The sequence below is a fragment of the Lichenostomus cassidix genome, chromosome 6 (assembly GCF_008360975.1).
Source record: "Lichenostomus cassidix isolate B80296 chromosome 6, HeHo_3.0, whole genome shotgun sequence".
Taxonomy (NCBI): Eukaryota; Metazoa; Chordata; class Aves; order Passeriformes; family Meliphagidae; genus Lichenostomus; species Lichenostomus cassidix.
In genome coordinates this window covers 11,426,641-11,443,292 of record NC_139487.1, presented here as the reverse complement: position 1 = coordinate 11,443,292, position 16,652 = coordinate 11,426,641, and the positions used below count along the sequence as shown (strand labels likewise).

Genomic DNA, 16,652 nt, shown 5'->3' with positions numbered 1-16,652 from the left:
CAAAGATAGCCAGGAACCACCTTCATGGAGCACACCACTTGCTCCATCTGCCTTATTCCCAGAATCCAATGGCAAATTAATCTCTACCACCTCCTCACACATCAAATGCTAAATCCTACCCTTACGTAGAAGCAACCAGCACCCTCTAACCCTCAGCAGAGTAACACACAAGGAGAGTTGCACAAGGTAAAAGAGATTTTTGCAAAGCTGCACTAACAGTTACCAACACACCAAAAACCATCAGACAACATGGACTCTACAAGGATGCAGGTGTTTGTCATTTGCCATCCCACAACACGCATTTTCTTCACCAGGAAGGCACATGCCAGTTTTGTTCAAGCAGCAGCACGCCACTGTGTGTGACCAGGAAAAGCCTGGACTTGGATTTCAAAGATACGCAGATGACAGGGAGGCCACAACATCCTAACACACTGGGCTGTCAAAAGCCAGAGATTAGCCAGATAAAAGGAAAAGTCTGTGAAATAATTTTTTGCTCCAGGTAGATAAGGTGTATTCTCTATAAACTTTAATCATTAAACTCATCCTAGTCCTTCGAAATAATTTTTCCCCTATTATCATTTTACTTAGTCCTTTTCTGGTTTGCTTTCTAGTCTCCTCCCATTTGGCATTTTTCCTCTCTCTTTCGTAGTGTTTTCGTGGTTTGTCCTTCACCTCTCTCAAAACACCTGGCTGAAGGTAGCAGCTCAGCAAGTCTCACTCGTTTTCTTAACACACCCTTTAAAAAACAAATGCATCAAGACCCAGGCACATGGCTCTGATGTTACCTCTGATTGCAAAAGCACCACTAAATCGATTAGGATCTGCCCTTGACTGACCTGGTGAATCAGAGGAACCCCTGCATGGACAACTGATGCCTCAAGAACGGCTTTACCAGAGAGCTCTGCTTGTACTGCAGAATTACAGAGATTACCCTTAAACACACTGGGATGCTTTTCTGAGTCTCTGCTTAGTGCTCTGTGAGCTTGTTCACAGCTCCTGCCATCAAGAACTTGTCAGCAACTTGCTGAAATGGGAACCTCCTCACTGGATTGGAACTCCATGCTCTGTTGCCTTTGCACCCTCCCAGGATCCCAGAAGGGATGGCTTAAAAAAACTTCACTTAGGGCACTTGTGTGAGTAAATGCTCAATAGCAGGTGTGGACTTAACAGGCTGCCAGCCAGGGCAATGCCAAGGGATCTGAGGTGCTATAAAAGTTCAAGTCCTCCCTTTCCTGCACAGATCCTACAGACTAGCACTCTCCTTTTAAATGGACAAGGAAAAGGTGGAGGGAGACCAAAGCCCTCAGCTTGGCTGAATGCTGTTCAAACAGGGCACCCAGGAAGGAGTGTGCATGAAGCTGTGCTTCCCCCACAGCATCACTGTTCCTGCTTTTTGCGTGACTTCACCATGTGTCTGCTCAGCTCTGTGGGTTTTACTGCCCTGACTGCTCCACTTCAATGTCTCCCCTGAATGGAGGGAAGTGGAAATTGCAAAAGACAGTTCTAGAGCGGGAATACTTGCATTTGCACGAGACATGAAACTGCTCTGCTTGCAGAAAAGGAGAACCATGCTGTGATTTGAGGCAAGCAGGAAGGGAACAGGGGGCAAACTCCCAGCTTCATGCTCCATACATTGACGATGAAAAGATCAGTCACTGAGATGCTATGGGGAAGAAGCAAACAGCACCCAGTGCTCATAAATCAGACTGGGGTGAGCCTGATCAGGAGTCTTTCCTATGGCAGACAGGACTGTACACAGTCCACAGTAGAACAGACGCCAGTTGATGCTTTTTTGTGTCCTGTAAGCAAACCATAGTGTGACAGGACCAAGAGCTACTGCTCCTTCCAGACAGGACCTTCCCACATCTGAGCCTGTCAGAGCAGAAAGCCGAGAGGGGTGAGGTGACATGGAAAAGAGCCCTGACAGAGCCCTGCATAAACTTTCCATTATGGCTGGGCAATTTTCTATTTGCACTTAAATGCAATAATGTAAATAAACTCCCCGTAACCCTTCCAGGGCTATTTAGGACGTTTGCGAAAACAACCAGCTCCTCTCATCGCGAGCCAAGGGATGCGAACACAACAGGCACTTCTCATCTCGATCTCCACACACTTAATGAAAGTGAAGGATTGTATTCCCTGCACAAAAGCGGAATTGTGTTTCAGAGCTGGGGGTGTGAACTCCATGCAATTTTGTGGCAGTATAAATAATTGAAAGCTGAGTATGATTAGGAGAGAGCGACAATGTAGTGGAGGGGGTGGAATTGTCATGCCCGAACTTTCAAGGCTTGGGTGCTTCGGGGAAAAAAAGGCCATGGAAAAATCCTGCCAAGGAATTTAATTTGCACAGAGATATTCCAGAAAAAAAAAAAGGCTGATCTTGATCTCTGGTAAGAGGAAATATGCTAATAAAGTGGCACTTGGAGAATTTGCTGCCTGTGTGAGGCCAGCAGACCCAGAGCTGTAGCTTGGGCTGGGGCCAGTCCCACAGCCAAACCACTCTCCTGTGTTTTATTGTTCCAGCAAACAAAACCTGGAACGGGTAACAAACAAGTGAGCTGCTTCCAAGGCTGAGCTTTAAGTCGTGCTGTGGAGATCTATGATGAGAGCTTCCAACACCAAAATAACAGAGATGGAGGACGAATAACATGGGAGGTATATGCTGAGCCTTGACGCACTCCGATGAAGAAAGGCTTTCAGCCCAGTTCTAACCATGAATCTGCATAATCCCTTGTATGAGATACTGTCCAGGCACAAAACCAGCAGGTCTAGTCCCTATACCAAAGCTTTCCATCATGGTTCAGAATTTTTTGTAATTTCACGCATGTTTTAGATTTCCATTAGCACCACAACCTTGCAGGGACTCACAGTCCTGATACGTTGGATTTTTAATATGTAAAGCAACCAACAGGTATGAAAATAGGTCTGAATCCTTCAGTTCATTAAGAAGAACTTGTTGCTTTTCCTCTCTGTGGCTGCATCCAGGAGAGCTCTTCCCACAACAGTCTGCACCATCCTCACAGCCTCCAAGCCAGTGATAAGTGGGGGATGTAGGTACTGATGGTAAGAACTTACACCAACCAAAACTCTAGAAAGCAAGGGAATAACTGCAGAAAATTACAATTTTGACCAATTTCACTCTCTTCTGTGCCTGCTAGAGGCAGACCATGTATAGTTACAAGGACACAGCTAAGAAATTAACAACCTCTTTGTGATGCTCCCACTATTTCTTCAAACAAACAAACAAACAAACAAAATTCATTTGCCTAACAATATGCAGAGCCCAGACCACTGAGACAGAGTGGCGTGGGTATCACCTCTGTTCTTGCCTTGCCGCTGTCACACCCTGAGGAGTTGGCTAAGCCACCACCTCACTTTCTAAAGTCACCCATGTCCTGGCCAGACAGGTGGATTGATACTGAGCAACAAATATTGCCCCGTAGCCATCATGCAGGAGATTCCCATGCTGCAGCATAAGGTTATATTCAAATGCCAGCTTTATGCTCCAACAGAACCCAAGTGAAGAAGTATGAAGAGGACAGTTCCCATATGCAGGGTCACTTTCTCAACTGCAGGTTCTTTGCCATGGTCGTTCAATGCACCTCTACTGTAGCTTGCAGGCACTTTGCCATTTCCTCATCATGGCCTTCATCTTTGTCTGACGTGTAAAGTCTCTTTAAAAACAAATACTGGAAGCTGAACAGATTGTTTTGCCACGCAAACATTTAAATAATGATGGAAATAAGAATTATAAACAATTCCATTTATTCACTGAACACAAAGATACTGCCCCAATCCAGCTGGTATCCCAAGACACTGAGGGCTAGAAGGACAAATGGTATTTAGATAGATTTTAAATCAGTGGAGACAACCATTCTCAGCTCAATAACCATGTCAGCTATTCTTTTTTTCCCAGAGGCATCTCAATTCCCCTGGAAAGGCCTGTTACAAGCTGGCTGCTGGGCTGTTTTTCTGACAGCACACATTGAGGGGTCTCTCCTACTGAAAGCCAAGTCTTGCAAGCGTGGCAGCACCAGGACCTCCAGCATAGCTGCCAAAACACAGGAGGCGCAGTCAGCCCTCACAGACAGCAGTGCAAGGCTCCTCCTGCAAATCTGGTTTTTTGCATCCCCTGCAAACCTGGCACTGCCAGCCTCTCCACACACTGTCTGGGATAACAGCAGCAAACAACTGGTGCATGTTTACTCAGAAGAAAGGATGTGCCATTTCTCCCCAAGGAGCCAGTGCTGACCTTTGGGAACAGACATGTTGACAGACCCACGTTCAGACTTCCTCTGAATTTTCCCAGTCTTGTTTCAGTTTCAATAATGCTCTTAAGGAAGCTGTTTTTAAATGAAACCCTACAACTGTTGCAGTAACTTCATACCCACAGTTCCAAGACTATCAGGGATGTCCCTGAAGCCAAGCCCAGGGTCTGAACCTCATGGGTCCGATATGGAGCCAGGGCCCTGGTCTGGAGGGGGATTTCACAACAGCTCTCAATATCTATGGTAGAGCCAGGATGCTGAGGCCCAACATCTCACACTGAGGGAACAGGAACAAGAGAAACTCGATTCTTGCAACCCAGACCATCCTGGCCAAGGCCAGCACAGCCCACAGCAGAAGGAGGCACATGCAGAGCCCAGCAGGAGAAACACCAATTTCACTGTGCAGTTGCCCCACAGCCTGATGCAACAACCTCTGCCATGCTGTTCCACCCCTGCCCCATTCAACCTCACCTTCTCCTCCAGCTTTCCTGCCTCTTCCCTTACACACCCTCAGACACACACATGCAGCCCAACAGAAACACTCCCTGAGCTCGTCAGAGGCTGGGAATCTCTCCATCACAAACCTCCCACGCTGCGAGAAGGGCAAGCTGCATCTCGTGTGGAGCCACAACAGCAGTCCTCCTTCCCTCCCTTCCCTTCCCACAGTGCCAGCCAGGGGCTCTGCACAGGGTGGTACCTGCAGAAGACAATGTCACCCATCACAGAGTGACCCTGCTGCTGTGGATGGCTGGGAAGACCAGAGGGTGATTCTGCTCATCCTGCTAAAGAGGCCTGGTGGGTTGAGGGATAGGAGTCAGAATTTGCAAATGCAGGAGCACACTTGCCCCATTGCATTCTTACCTACACCCTTCACCACTGATCAACTTAGTGCATGCTCGAGCTTGTCCATTCCCTGCTTCTGCAGAGCTGAAAGCATAAACAACATGAAATACCAGAGGCCCAACAAAAACAGTCATTACTGACTGAGTTAGACCGCACTGGACCACCAGAATTAGGGCTGTAGGTCTCCACTCGGACAATTAACCCAAACTAATTACTGGAGTGAATATACACAATTCCACCAGAATTGCATCAGGCACCTACCCTGCAGGCACCCTGAACTGATCCCCTGTTTGCTCTGCCCCAGAAAGACTGCAGCCCCCAAAGCCACCAGGTCCTGTTTCAAATCACAGTGACCCAGTGAAATCCAGGGTGCTCAGGCACGTGGCACAGTTACAAGCAAACTGGGAATGAGAGTGGACATTACACTATTTGATACAGCTTGGGGTAACGGAGAATGGGATGTTGTTACAGAATAGTGTAACAGGAAAACGAGCGATAGCAGCACCATTCATGTGAGCCCCAGTCTGAGTAAGAATAGCAGAGATACAGACTGCAATTACTAGTTTTTATACTACCATTTTTGTTTAATGTCATCTTCAATGTTCAGTTACTCTATTACAGCACTATAAACAATCAGGATGACCCTAGCAATAGCAAATGAAGCTCTTGATGTTTTATCATCAGGATGAAAACTACTTACATGTCTTTCCTCTTCCTAATAAAAGTCTTGATAGTCTTTACTTTTTAATGTTCTAATTGGCTGCTAGTGAGTTCCTCTTTCTGTGCCACTTTGAAGAAAACCTGCTTAGATCAGCAAACCACATTGGGCAGATAATATTTTGCTGATACACAAAGCCAGTGCTTGAACAGAGCCTTGTTTATTTGCCTTTTCAAAATTGTGACATTTCAGACGTCTTGCAGCCAAACCGCCTGTGTGTGTCTGTGTGGAGAGACTGAGATCTGCCTACCTAACATTCCTGCTGTGGCTCCAGCAGGGATTCTGTTCTCCTCTCGCACAGCCAAACGTGGGATCGTGGCACGCTGCTAAATCCAGCTGCTGTGTTTTGCCCTGGAGAAAGCTGCATTTCACCTGCTGTGAGAAAGGGTTCTGCCCCAGCTGCACACACAGAGACCCAGCCATCCTCACATCCCTTGGTCCCTCTGCTGAGGTGCTGGTCCTGTTCATGCTCTGACTGAAGGCGCTGAGTAACACAGGCATGGAGTCAGATCAGGACACTTGGAGTCTCTGGACAGAACACAGCAGATGACCACTGGTGATGGAAGCTGAGACACCAGGCGTGGATCCTTGGTCCTGTTTTCCCTGCTCACTCTGCTGGAGAGAGTTTCTTAGCCGTGGGGCCAGCACTCAGCTGGGGACATAGTAGCCGTAAAAAGCCCAAGGGGGTACTGAGCAACTGCAAGGGTGATATGGGGAGAGGGGAAAGATCCATCCTTCATACTTGCCAGCTGCAAACTTTGCGGTTGCTTTCCAGCCCAGCATGGCCACTGGCAGGCCTTGGCCGCTGCATCCCCACACTTCTCCACTTTATGCTTTGGGCAATTATTTATGCACACACTCAACTGCAAATCCCCATCCTGCTAACAGCCTCCAAAAGCACTTTCCAGCAAGAAAAACATGGGCCTTACATCTGTAGATGTCTTTTACTGCATAGTGGAAATGCCAGGAGTTATCCCTGCTATCCCCATTAAACAGTGTCCTTTCTCAGCTCCTTTGGGAACAACAGGAGCATCATTGAACTATCACCTCAGGACAGGATTCTGCAACCACCACCAGCAAATCCACCAGTGATGATGGGAGACCTCGAACAGCATCCAGGGAATGTGCCCCAGTGAGCTACCAGCCTGTCACAAGGGCCAGCACTATTGACAGGTGATGTTCACACCACTCTCCTCACGTTCCTCTGTTCTGCACTGTAGTCAAGGGCAAGAAAACATTCAAAATATTACATGATGAGGTAGCTTTGCCCCCATATGGTGCTCAGGTGCAAATGTCTCCCCAGGGTGAAAGAAAACAGATAATTGGATTTGACAAGCAATTTATAGTAATGCTTTCACGTATGCAGAATTAATTCAATCTTTTCAATCCTATTTACTGAAACACTGGCACCCACATGTATTCTGCTGCCATCATTTGACCCATGCTCAGGAGCAGATGTGACTTGGTTGCACAATTAAATGATGCAGCAATGCCCTGATTTAATTTAAAATCTGTGTTTACAGATATCCAGCCCTCACTGAAGCACCACAGGGCTGACATTTGGCATGTTGCTTTGAGTTCTGTTTGCTGTACTTCTCACATCTTTGCGGGGCAAACAAATCCAGTGGTATGTCCAGTCTTACTGCCCTATTACTCATCTTAAAAACCTGACTCTCAATTCATGCACTGCTGAAACAGGACAGCCAAACTCTCCTAGGATTTGAATCCTTGGGACAGAGCATCCTCTTACTGCCTGCAGTGCCTAATAGAATTTGCAAGGAAGTATTTATAAAATGCAGTATCTACTAATGCTACAGCTCTCAAAACCACTGAGCCACTTCCCACAGAGACAGCCGTTTGGAGAAGGGTGGGCTCTTTTTTAAAGAAACATGAAAATGGAGTAGTGAAATTAATTATCTGTATTCCTCCCTCCTTGCTCCTGGGCAGCCCCCTGGGTTTCCCCACGGGTCATATCCAGTGTCACTGTCAACGCCAGGCACTGCAGCCCTGATTAAGTCATTACAAGTCAGCCCTTGTTCTTCCACTTCCAGTCAGGAGAAAATGAGACACGTGCAGGCTTCTGAAGCCCTGAAGTGCAGCTCTGTCACTGACACAGCAGGGTGAGTGGAGTTGGCAGAGACCTGTGGACTCCAGCTGTTTTGGACATGAGTGGTGCCCGTGAGTTGGCTGAGCATTACTCCCTGAGCATTCGCTTGGTTTTCTCCTGGAAGGGCCACATGGGGATAAGCAGGGACATTATCAAAGTAGATTGATTATGCTAAGAGCACCTTACCGTGCATGGTATCAGATTCCAAACCTCACATTCAACCAATGTGAGGTTAGAAGTTCAAGCTTCCAGCAAAAATCTGGAAAGCACAAGTCAACCTGAGATCTGGAGCAAATTGCCTTTGAGCAAGAACCATTGTACATCAAGCCATAGGTTTCCCAAAATGTAAGTGTTATCCAAAGTGCCCCTAAGAGTTCATTTGCTTTTCCAACTCTTTGCAGGCTTCATTAGAGCTGAAAATACAAGTTGCTATTCAAGACCTGAAACAGTTTCCTTTGCCTCACCTAAAAGACGCTCAGGCATAATTAAAAATCCAGAAAGAGTAATAGGAGGGGGGAAAAAAGTCACCTATGACCTCTTGGAGTCTAAAAGCACTTTATGGCAGCCTGAGCACATGGGGCCTTGTCTCCATCTCACAGCTGGGAAACTGAGGCACAGATGGACACAATGACAATGTATAGAGACATGGCAGGACTGAGGAAGTCTCGTGAAGACCTCAGCTTCTGTAACTCTGCACCTCACGCTGCAAGAGCTAAAGAGGCTGTAGCAGAGGGCTGTCATTGCTCATGCAGTGCTGGCCCTGACAGAGATGCTTGGGAGGGAAAAGGGTTAAGGAAGGGAATTTTGTTACTTTCTTGTCGTATTTTCTCGTGGGGGGAGAAGCGTCATGCAAGCGAGAGTTTTCCACTGGCTAGGCCCCCTTGCACTTATCAATGGGACCTTTCAGGACTCACTCCCTGATTGAGACATCATTTCCTGTCCAACACACTAACCCCATTGATAACTCCACACTTGATGGGAACTTTTCAAACCTACCAGGAAAGGCCGGGAGACCCAGAACAACATATACATGAAAACAGAACTGAGGTGGAAAGAAAAAGAAGAGAGAGAAAGAAAGAAAGAAAGAAAGAAAGAAAGAGTTTCAGCCACAATTCATATGCTGACAACAAATGTTTGTGACTAGGGAGCTGTGCATCTTTAACAGGTACACCAGGCACAGAGAAGATGTTGACACTCTTACAGCAGTGGGACTGGCAGGCCTGGCACTTCAGCCCAGTAAGAAGTGGAGACAGGCACAAGAGGAAGCTTAAGAACATCCCTCTCTTGTCTTCCTGCCACACAGCAAGCAGAAATTGGGACTGGCTGTAGAAATGGTCACAGAAATTAGTTTCACCCAAAAGGCCGGGAGGCCATAATAACTGATACAGCTTACAAAACAGTAAGAGAGAGACAAGAAATGAAACATAAAGGGGAGCAAAGATGAAAGGAGAGCTCTTCAAGATACCTAAGATCAGGAACCCTTTTTTTCCAATTTATCATGTGAAAAGGCTCAGGGTTACTTTTCAGGACACAGCACAGTCAGCTACATCCTCAACACTGACCGTGAGGACTCACTTGATATTGTAACCTCAGCCTAACCTCCAAACACAAGCTCCAGCCCAAAAATCAATATTTTCCCCAAAGTTCAAGAGTCTCTCAAACCACAGCTTTTATTTTTACCCCAGGCAAATACAGTTTTGCTGCCTACCAAGCTACAATGACACAAAAATATCAGTGGATCTGGATTATTGCCAAACAGGACACCAGCCCAAAGCTGCCCCTACCCATGCAGGTGCCTGGGAGCACTACCAGAAATGAAGCAGCTGATTTTCTGGTTTCAGACTTTGGTCAGCAGCTGTCCAGCAGAAAAGCTTTTGATGAAACTAGATATACAGGCACAGAATAGAGTAAAGGAGGTGCACAAAACAGCAGGAGCCAGGACACTGGCTGGCTAGGTAGATGGATAGGAGGAGAGCCTGGAAGGTTTCCACTGCCATCTCCATTACTGAACTGCTGTGGGAGTGTGCAAAAGCTCTGTTGTTTTCAGTTACTTGGGTAAGTAGTTTCTGGGGCCCCAAAATGTATCACTCTCTCTGTTTTAAGTGCATCTGAAGTATTTAAAATTAGATCCCCTCTTCAATAGGAACCATTCATGAAAATGTCAGCTTTAAATGTCTTTACAGAGCAAGTTACTCACTGTGAGCATACCACCCACTTATCTTATGACCTACAAGGGCAGAGTCTGAAAAGTTTCAAGATCATGACATGTAACAGACCAAACAAGCACAAAGCTTTATTTAAAGGCACTATTAACCCAGCTGGAAACATGACTAGAAGCATGAGTAGAAATAATATTTTATGTTAGACAGGACAGACTTACCTGCAGGTCAAAGAACTTGCTGTATCTCCGGTAGATGATCTGGGAAGTCAGGTCAGACCATGTTACGTTGATGATATAGACCTGTTCAGGGAAAAGCAAACACAAATCAGCCTGGGCCACGAAGCACAGGATACATCCAAAGGCTGAACAGTCAACATAGGTTAATTCCAGATCTCACTGGCTGTTCCTGCTCACAGTGATGAATACAGCCCTGCGTGCAGGACTAGCCTAAATTAAAGCCACTTGCAGCCTTCAGCAGAAATCTCAGGACAGTACTCAGTGCTCTGCCACACATCCCCAGCAGCAGCTCCCACCGACTATGCTCTCCCTGGGACAAAAGCTCTAATTGAGCGATGCCACATTTTCTGGTCTGTGGCAGCACACCCTGCCTTCTATCCTCTTTGGAGGGTCCCAGGGCCAGTTGGGAGAGGACAGCTATGGGAGAGCTATTCCCTGAAGCAACAGCTCATCGTGGGGTGCTGAACTCCAACCCCACACTCCAGGGTGCCTTTGTATATGGAGATGTGGCTGTCACCTTTCCCAAGCAAGGAGTGGCTCTAGTTTATCAGGAAATTCAAAGGAAACTCAGCTCCACAGGTGTTGTGGAATTACAGCCAACAACACAGCTGCTTACTCACACCCATACGTGTGGGACAGTAACTAAACCCTGTCACAGCACACAGCCCTTGCTGAGTCACATCAGAGCACTTGGCACCTTTGGCACCCAATGGAATGTGATGTAAATCCGGACAGTGAGAGTGACACTGTTTCCCTGCATTGATGGAAACAGCAACAGAAACCCAGAATAAGCCCAGGATTTCCCTTGCCCAACCCTAGTCCATCCCCAAAACAATCATCTTACAGAAACACTGTTTTGCCAGAAGCTGTGATAGAAAATGATTCACATGCACGCATACACACACACACAAACTTTTACATATACATATATACACACACATATATATATACACACATATATATATACATATATATACATACACACACACACACATATATATACACACACACAAAACCCAAAAAAAGTTTTCTTTTGACCCTGGTACCTCCAAAACATTTTTAAAAGTTAAAAATGTGCCAGGTTCTGCTCTGTCAAACACTTGCCTTCAGGCCAGTGCTGGTCCCACTGTCTTGATGACAGATATACCACAAGGCTTCAGCAAACACAGGATGGAGCTATCAAGGGTGACCACACAACATTAATATAATGAAAATCACAGCTAGGACAGAACTTGGGCCTTTAAAGCAATTTCCAGGTTTCACATATGGAGTGAGATAACGATCTGGCAGAGGAAACAGGAAAGCATTCCTCCTCCGTCAGCCACAGCACTACAGCAGGAGTTCTCCCTTTTGCCATGGATGCAGAAGTGAAACTCTGTCTCTAGCAATGGGGGATGGATAACCACCACCCTCTTCCTCATCTCCCCCAAGACACCAGCCCATCTTCCAAGCTGCTGATGCAATTGCTTCTGTACTTTTACCATTAAAAATTATTGCATTAAAATCCCTGGAGAGATGTTGAATATTGGGCTTAGCACCAATGGATTTTTTTTCTTCTTTCCCAGTACGAGATGTGTCCTCCCAGAAACCACAGAGATCCTGCAGCCATACTTTCCTCCCTGCTTGTTACAACCACATTCAGCCCCCAAGGCAGTCTGCTTCCCATCTCCTGCAGCCCATTTTCATGGCATTCAAAAATCAGAGATGCTGAGCACAAGCTGTTAAGGAAACCCGGGGTCTTTCTCATTATTGTATCAAATATATCCTGCTGTTCCCACCAGGGCAGAGACCATCAAGGCTGGCAAAGGAAAGACTGCCCAGGGGTAAGAGCAAGACTCTCAGCAGACCCAGGTTACTCCTCTGCTGCTCAGAATTCTCCTGCAAACCCAAACCACACAACCTCCCTCCTGCAATGTCCATATACACAAGGGTGACACCAGCACTGCCCTGCTTCATGGAGGGGAGATAAGACTGTGGAACATGAAGGTTTCAGGTCCCCTTTAAAGATCTTACCCACACAGTCAAGGCAGAGGAGTCAGAGCCTGGGAAGGAAGCTGCTGTTGCCAATTTTCAGGCAAGCCACACTACACTGAAGAATATTTTTCCATGTGTTTGTTGTGGGAAAAAAAAAAAGTTTGTAGCTTCAGTCTGAGCTAATTCACACACAAATATTTCTACTCATTCTCTATCCAACAGCTACTTTCAGATGGAAAACCCATTCGATTAAAAACAGATCATGACAGATGGGAGCTGAATAGGATCCAAAAGCAACTTCAGATACTGTAATTCTGGCCCTGAGTTCTCACAAAGGGGATGAGACAGGAGGAGAAACATATTGCACATGCAAATAAAGATCATAATTTTTCTTTAATTATGCATCTTTTCTCCCGAAACTAGAAACAAAACACATATGCCACAGACATCCAGGCACTTTGAATTTCATGGCACTTCAGGCTTCTCCATGCTACTCTTCAGAACCCACAAAAAGTGTGAGTTCCTGAAAATTTTAACAGCCTACAAGACTGCTTGATCCAAATCTGTTCCAGGCAGGAGTCAATCCTGCTTCAAGATTCCAGTTTGGTGATGCAGTAAGCGGCACAGTACCTCCATGACACAAGAAGGGGCATAGTTGAGTGCACAGGGATGTTCTGGGCAAGAAGCTGGATTTATCTGATGGAGGGAACAGGTGTAGGAGCAGCACCCCACTGCATGGTGCAGATACATCCCCAGATCTGAAATTCAGGCTCTGTGGGAATGAAGCTGCCACTGACTTCAGTCAAGCCAGGATTTTGCTGCACATTTAGGACAGCAATTAAAGCTTTTCTGAGCCTAAGGTCTCCTCAAGCTTAGCAAGTGATGGATAGGGCAGCATGCAGATACACTGACTTCTATTTCATGGAAAGATTACAGCAGAAGCAAGACAAGCCTTTAATCATAAACTGGTGCTATGTGAAGTGAGAAACCAGTGGGCTCAAAATCTGCTTGGTGGGAGACAGGTGCAAAACTTAAACCAGCTATTGATCTCTTTTGCTTGTTTGTCCAAATCAAATTGCTTCTCAAAAGCCACCATTTACAATAATGGGGTATAACTGTTTGGTTGAAAAAGATCTGTAAAATGCTGGATTATAAATGAAAGGTCTAGAGGTTTCAAAAGCCTTAGATATCACATTTCTCTCTGTTAGAGATCAGACTTTGGAAGTTATTTGCTTCTGCTGCCTTGGTAAGACCCATAACCTTTTCATGAGCAGCAAACATCACATCAGCTTACCTCACCATTTTTTTTCTCAGATCTTAAAATGGATTGCTGTGAAAGTGATCAACAACATCCCGAGAGAGAAGGAGAAAAGTAGTCCTGGGGGAGCCCAGGGTCATGCAAATGCAATGGGACAAGGAGGCAGCAGGAAATATTGGATAAATATGGAGAGGCATCCCACGCTCAAACACCCGGCAGAGCCAGCGTCACTCTCACAGCCGCCTGCAGAGCCAAGGGAAGGCTTTCTGTGGCATCCAACAACTCCCCAAAACTGAGCCACACAAGCCACCACTCCAACATGCAGCTGGTCCCGCCCATGGGAGAGGCCCAGGTCCTTGGCACATTCTGTCTTGATAAAAGAAGATAAAATCAAAGTACTTTACATGTCTTGGAGCAAGCTCTTTCATCTAAGTACAGTATTGTCCTATACACAACTAAACTGTAATGGGGATTCCAAATTACTACAATAATTAATTACGAAAGGCAAAGAGACCTGCTTTATGTATCTGCCGTGTTTATTACCTTAAAGGAGTCAAAACAGAGATGCTATTCAAATGCTTCACCTTAAAAATCCTTAACAAAAGGTCCTTAACAATGAACAAAAATTGAAGTACAAATGACAAACATCTCACTGCACAACGCCTGCGTGCTTCAGCCACTACGAATGTTCAAGTTTTAATTTCACAAATTCTTTTTTCTTTTTTTTTTTTGGTCTATCATTATATTTTAAACTAAATCCTTCATCAGAGAAACAAGAAGCAGGCCTTTAAAGGCTGTAGAATATTAATCAAGAACTGAGCTTGATAAGTAGCTCTTAATATTCATAGCTTATGAAAGAAGGTGCAGAGTGCCAGGGGGATATTATCAGCTACTAATTATTGTTTAATTCTAGCTCTGGGAAACTTCTGCTTTATCCACCACAGAGAAGAAAATTTATTGCAAACTGAAGTCGTTGCTCTCCCTTTAATGCCTACACAAGCAATGAAGAGAGATGACTTCCTACTACAAAATGCATCCACTCTAACGTCACTGGGCATGACCTTATCGTTGACTGTCTTGTTTTCAATGGAAAATATCCAGTTCTAGCCAGCACAAACCCCAGAGGTAACAAACTCTGGTTATTCTCATGTGACCGATTTTTCAACTGTTTTTTTAGAGACTAATGTTTTGTTGTCTACAGTCAGATGAGCTGGAGTGGAAGACAAATGTCTGAAACCAGTCGTCTGAGGAGGCCAAGATAAGAGCATACACAAATACAAGAGCTATAGGCAAAGAGAGGATTGAAGAGCAGAAACCAGAAATATCTCTGCACACATAAGAGAGGGCGTTGTTAACCTTTAATAAGTAATTACAGTAAATACCAGCTGTTAAGAGAGTTCTATGAATGCAAAAGACAATGCTATGGTGCAATTTGTATGCAGATACCATCACGATATCCCCTTTTATCCTGGAAAATATCAGCATCTTCAAAGACTCCTATTAAAGTGTTGGATGTTTGTCCTCCTATGAATCAGGACCGAGCTGGAAAAGACACACCTGCCCTGTATTCAGATGCTATCACTGACTGTGAGCTGGAAGCTTTCCACCAGCACAGCTCAGCATGTGAATGCTCCTTGGTCCACTCCCATGCAAAGTCAACCCAGCTCCTGCAAGGCTTGCAGCAATTTGCTTCATTTGCTTCATTTACCTGGTGAAGTTTGTATTAAAACAGCTCAAACTGCAGCAAAGTCAACATACATCTGTGCCCTAAATCACCAGAGTACAGCCACTGCACCAACGCACTGTTTGCATAACCATTTTAACGTCAAAGATGTGTTGATGAGTGCAAATTGGTGCTGGCCCAGATCCAGATTCGAAGTGATAACAGCCTAGAGACAGCAATTTTGGCACCCACAAGACCAAAGCAGAAAAGCTGTTCGGCTTCCTGATGCAGTGTGGTTGATTTTTAAGGATCTTCTTTCACCCCATAAGACACTGGCACCAGTAGTGGGTGTTTCACCAGGATGAGGAGCCCCAGTGTCCTCAATTTCTGTCCTAAACAAGAGCCAATGTGGCAACAGGAGGAGTGGAATGCTCCAGGAATAAGCATGGAGACTGTAAGCCCTTCTCCCGCACACATCACCTGTGCCTTCACTTGGCTCTGATCACATCTGACTCTGGATTCAGTGAGCACAGTGTGGGCCTCTTGCCCAGCTCACTAGCATCCAAAAGGCCCTAAAAAGCACTGTGAGACCTGGGAAATTCTCACAGAGATGAAGTCAGACCCTCAGCCCCCAGCCAGTGGTAAGTCCATCACTGGTGCCATGCAATGAGGTCACCTTTCAGCACGATGGTCTCCGAGGTGCCGCGGCTCAGCCGGGGCAGGGCCAAGGAAGAGCTATTTTCAAACCCACTCCAGAGCTGTTCTCACTCCAGGATTTTGAAGACTGAGCTGAGAAACAGAGAAGAGACTTGGAAGAAACATGAGACCCAGGGAGCCCCAAAGAGGAAAGGTCCTTGCAGGGTGGCTGCTGCCAGGGCAGGGTGCCTCAGAGCAGTCCCAAGGCAGGGGTGACGCGGGCTGCTCGCAGGTGTGGGGCGCCTGGCTTTCTCATACACCAGATGTGGTTTCACGGACACCACTCTACCCAGCTCATGTTTCCATTACCAACAGGGAAAATGTAACTGAGAAAAAGCCAAAATGACCCAGGGGTCTTATGGGCAAATGTTGCACGTACCTAATTTTTGGAAGCAAAGCAGAGTTACAGTGTGCTAGGAGGGAGCAAACTAACCAGCTCTAGCATTTGCCAGTTCTCATCTATGAGCAGCCACCACACAGGCAACTACAGCAGGACATAGCAATTCCTGGTTCCATCATAATTTGCAAGCTAATTTACAGTCAAAATAAACATACAAGTGATGGGAGAGGAAAAAAAAACCAACGAGAGGGGATACAAGAGTTTTCCTTTCTTCACTGATTTCTTTTGTGGATCTTGTTTCATCTCTAAACTACAGCATAAAAGGATTAATGCTACTTCTCTTTTCAGCCATATCACACCAAATCTGTTCTGAGTACTCAAAAAACA

The 16,652-nt window shown here is 45.8% G+C and overlaps 1 protein-coding gene across 2 annotated transcripts in view; it reads right to left on the bottom strand.

Annotated features, from left to right (window-relative positions):
• SH3PXD2A (SH3 and PX domains 2A) overlaps positions 1–16,652 on the bottom strand; it is a 241,894-nt gene that overhangs the window by 189,120 nt on the left and 36,122 nt on the right. For both annotated transcript variants that reach the window (XM_085064899.1, XM_085064900.1), the window contains exon 2: positions 10,317–10,397. In XM_085064899.1, coding sequence (XP_084921025.1) covers positions 10,317–10,397 — 81 coding nt within the window. The remainder of the gene's footprint in view (positions 1–10,316; positions 10,398–16,652) is intronic.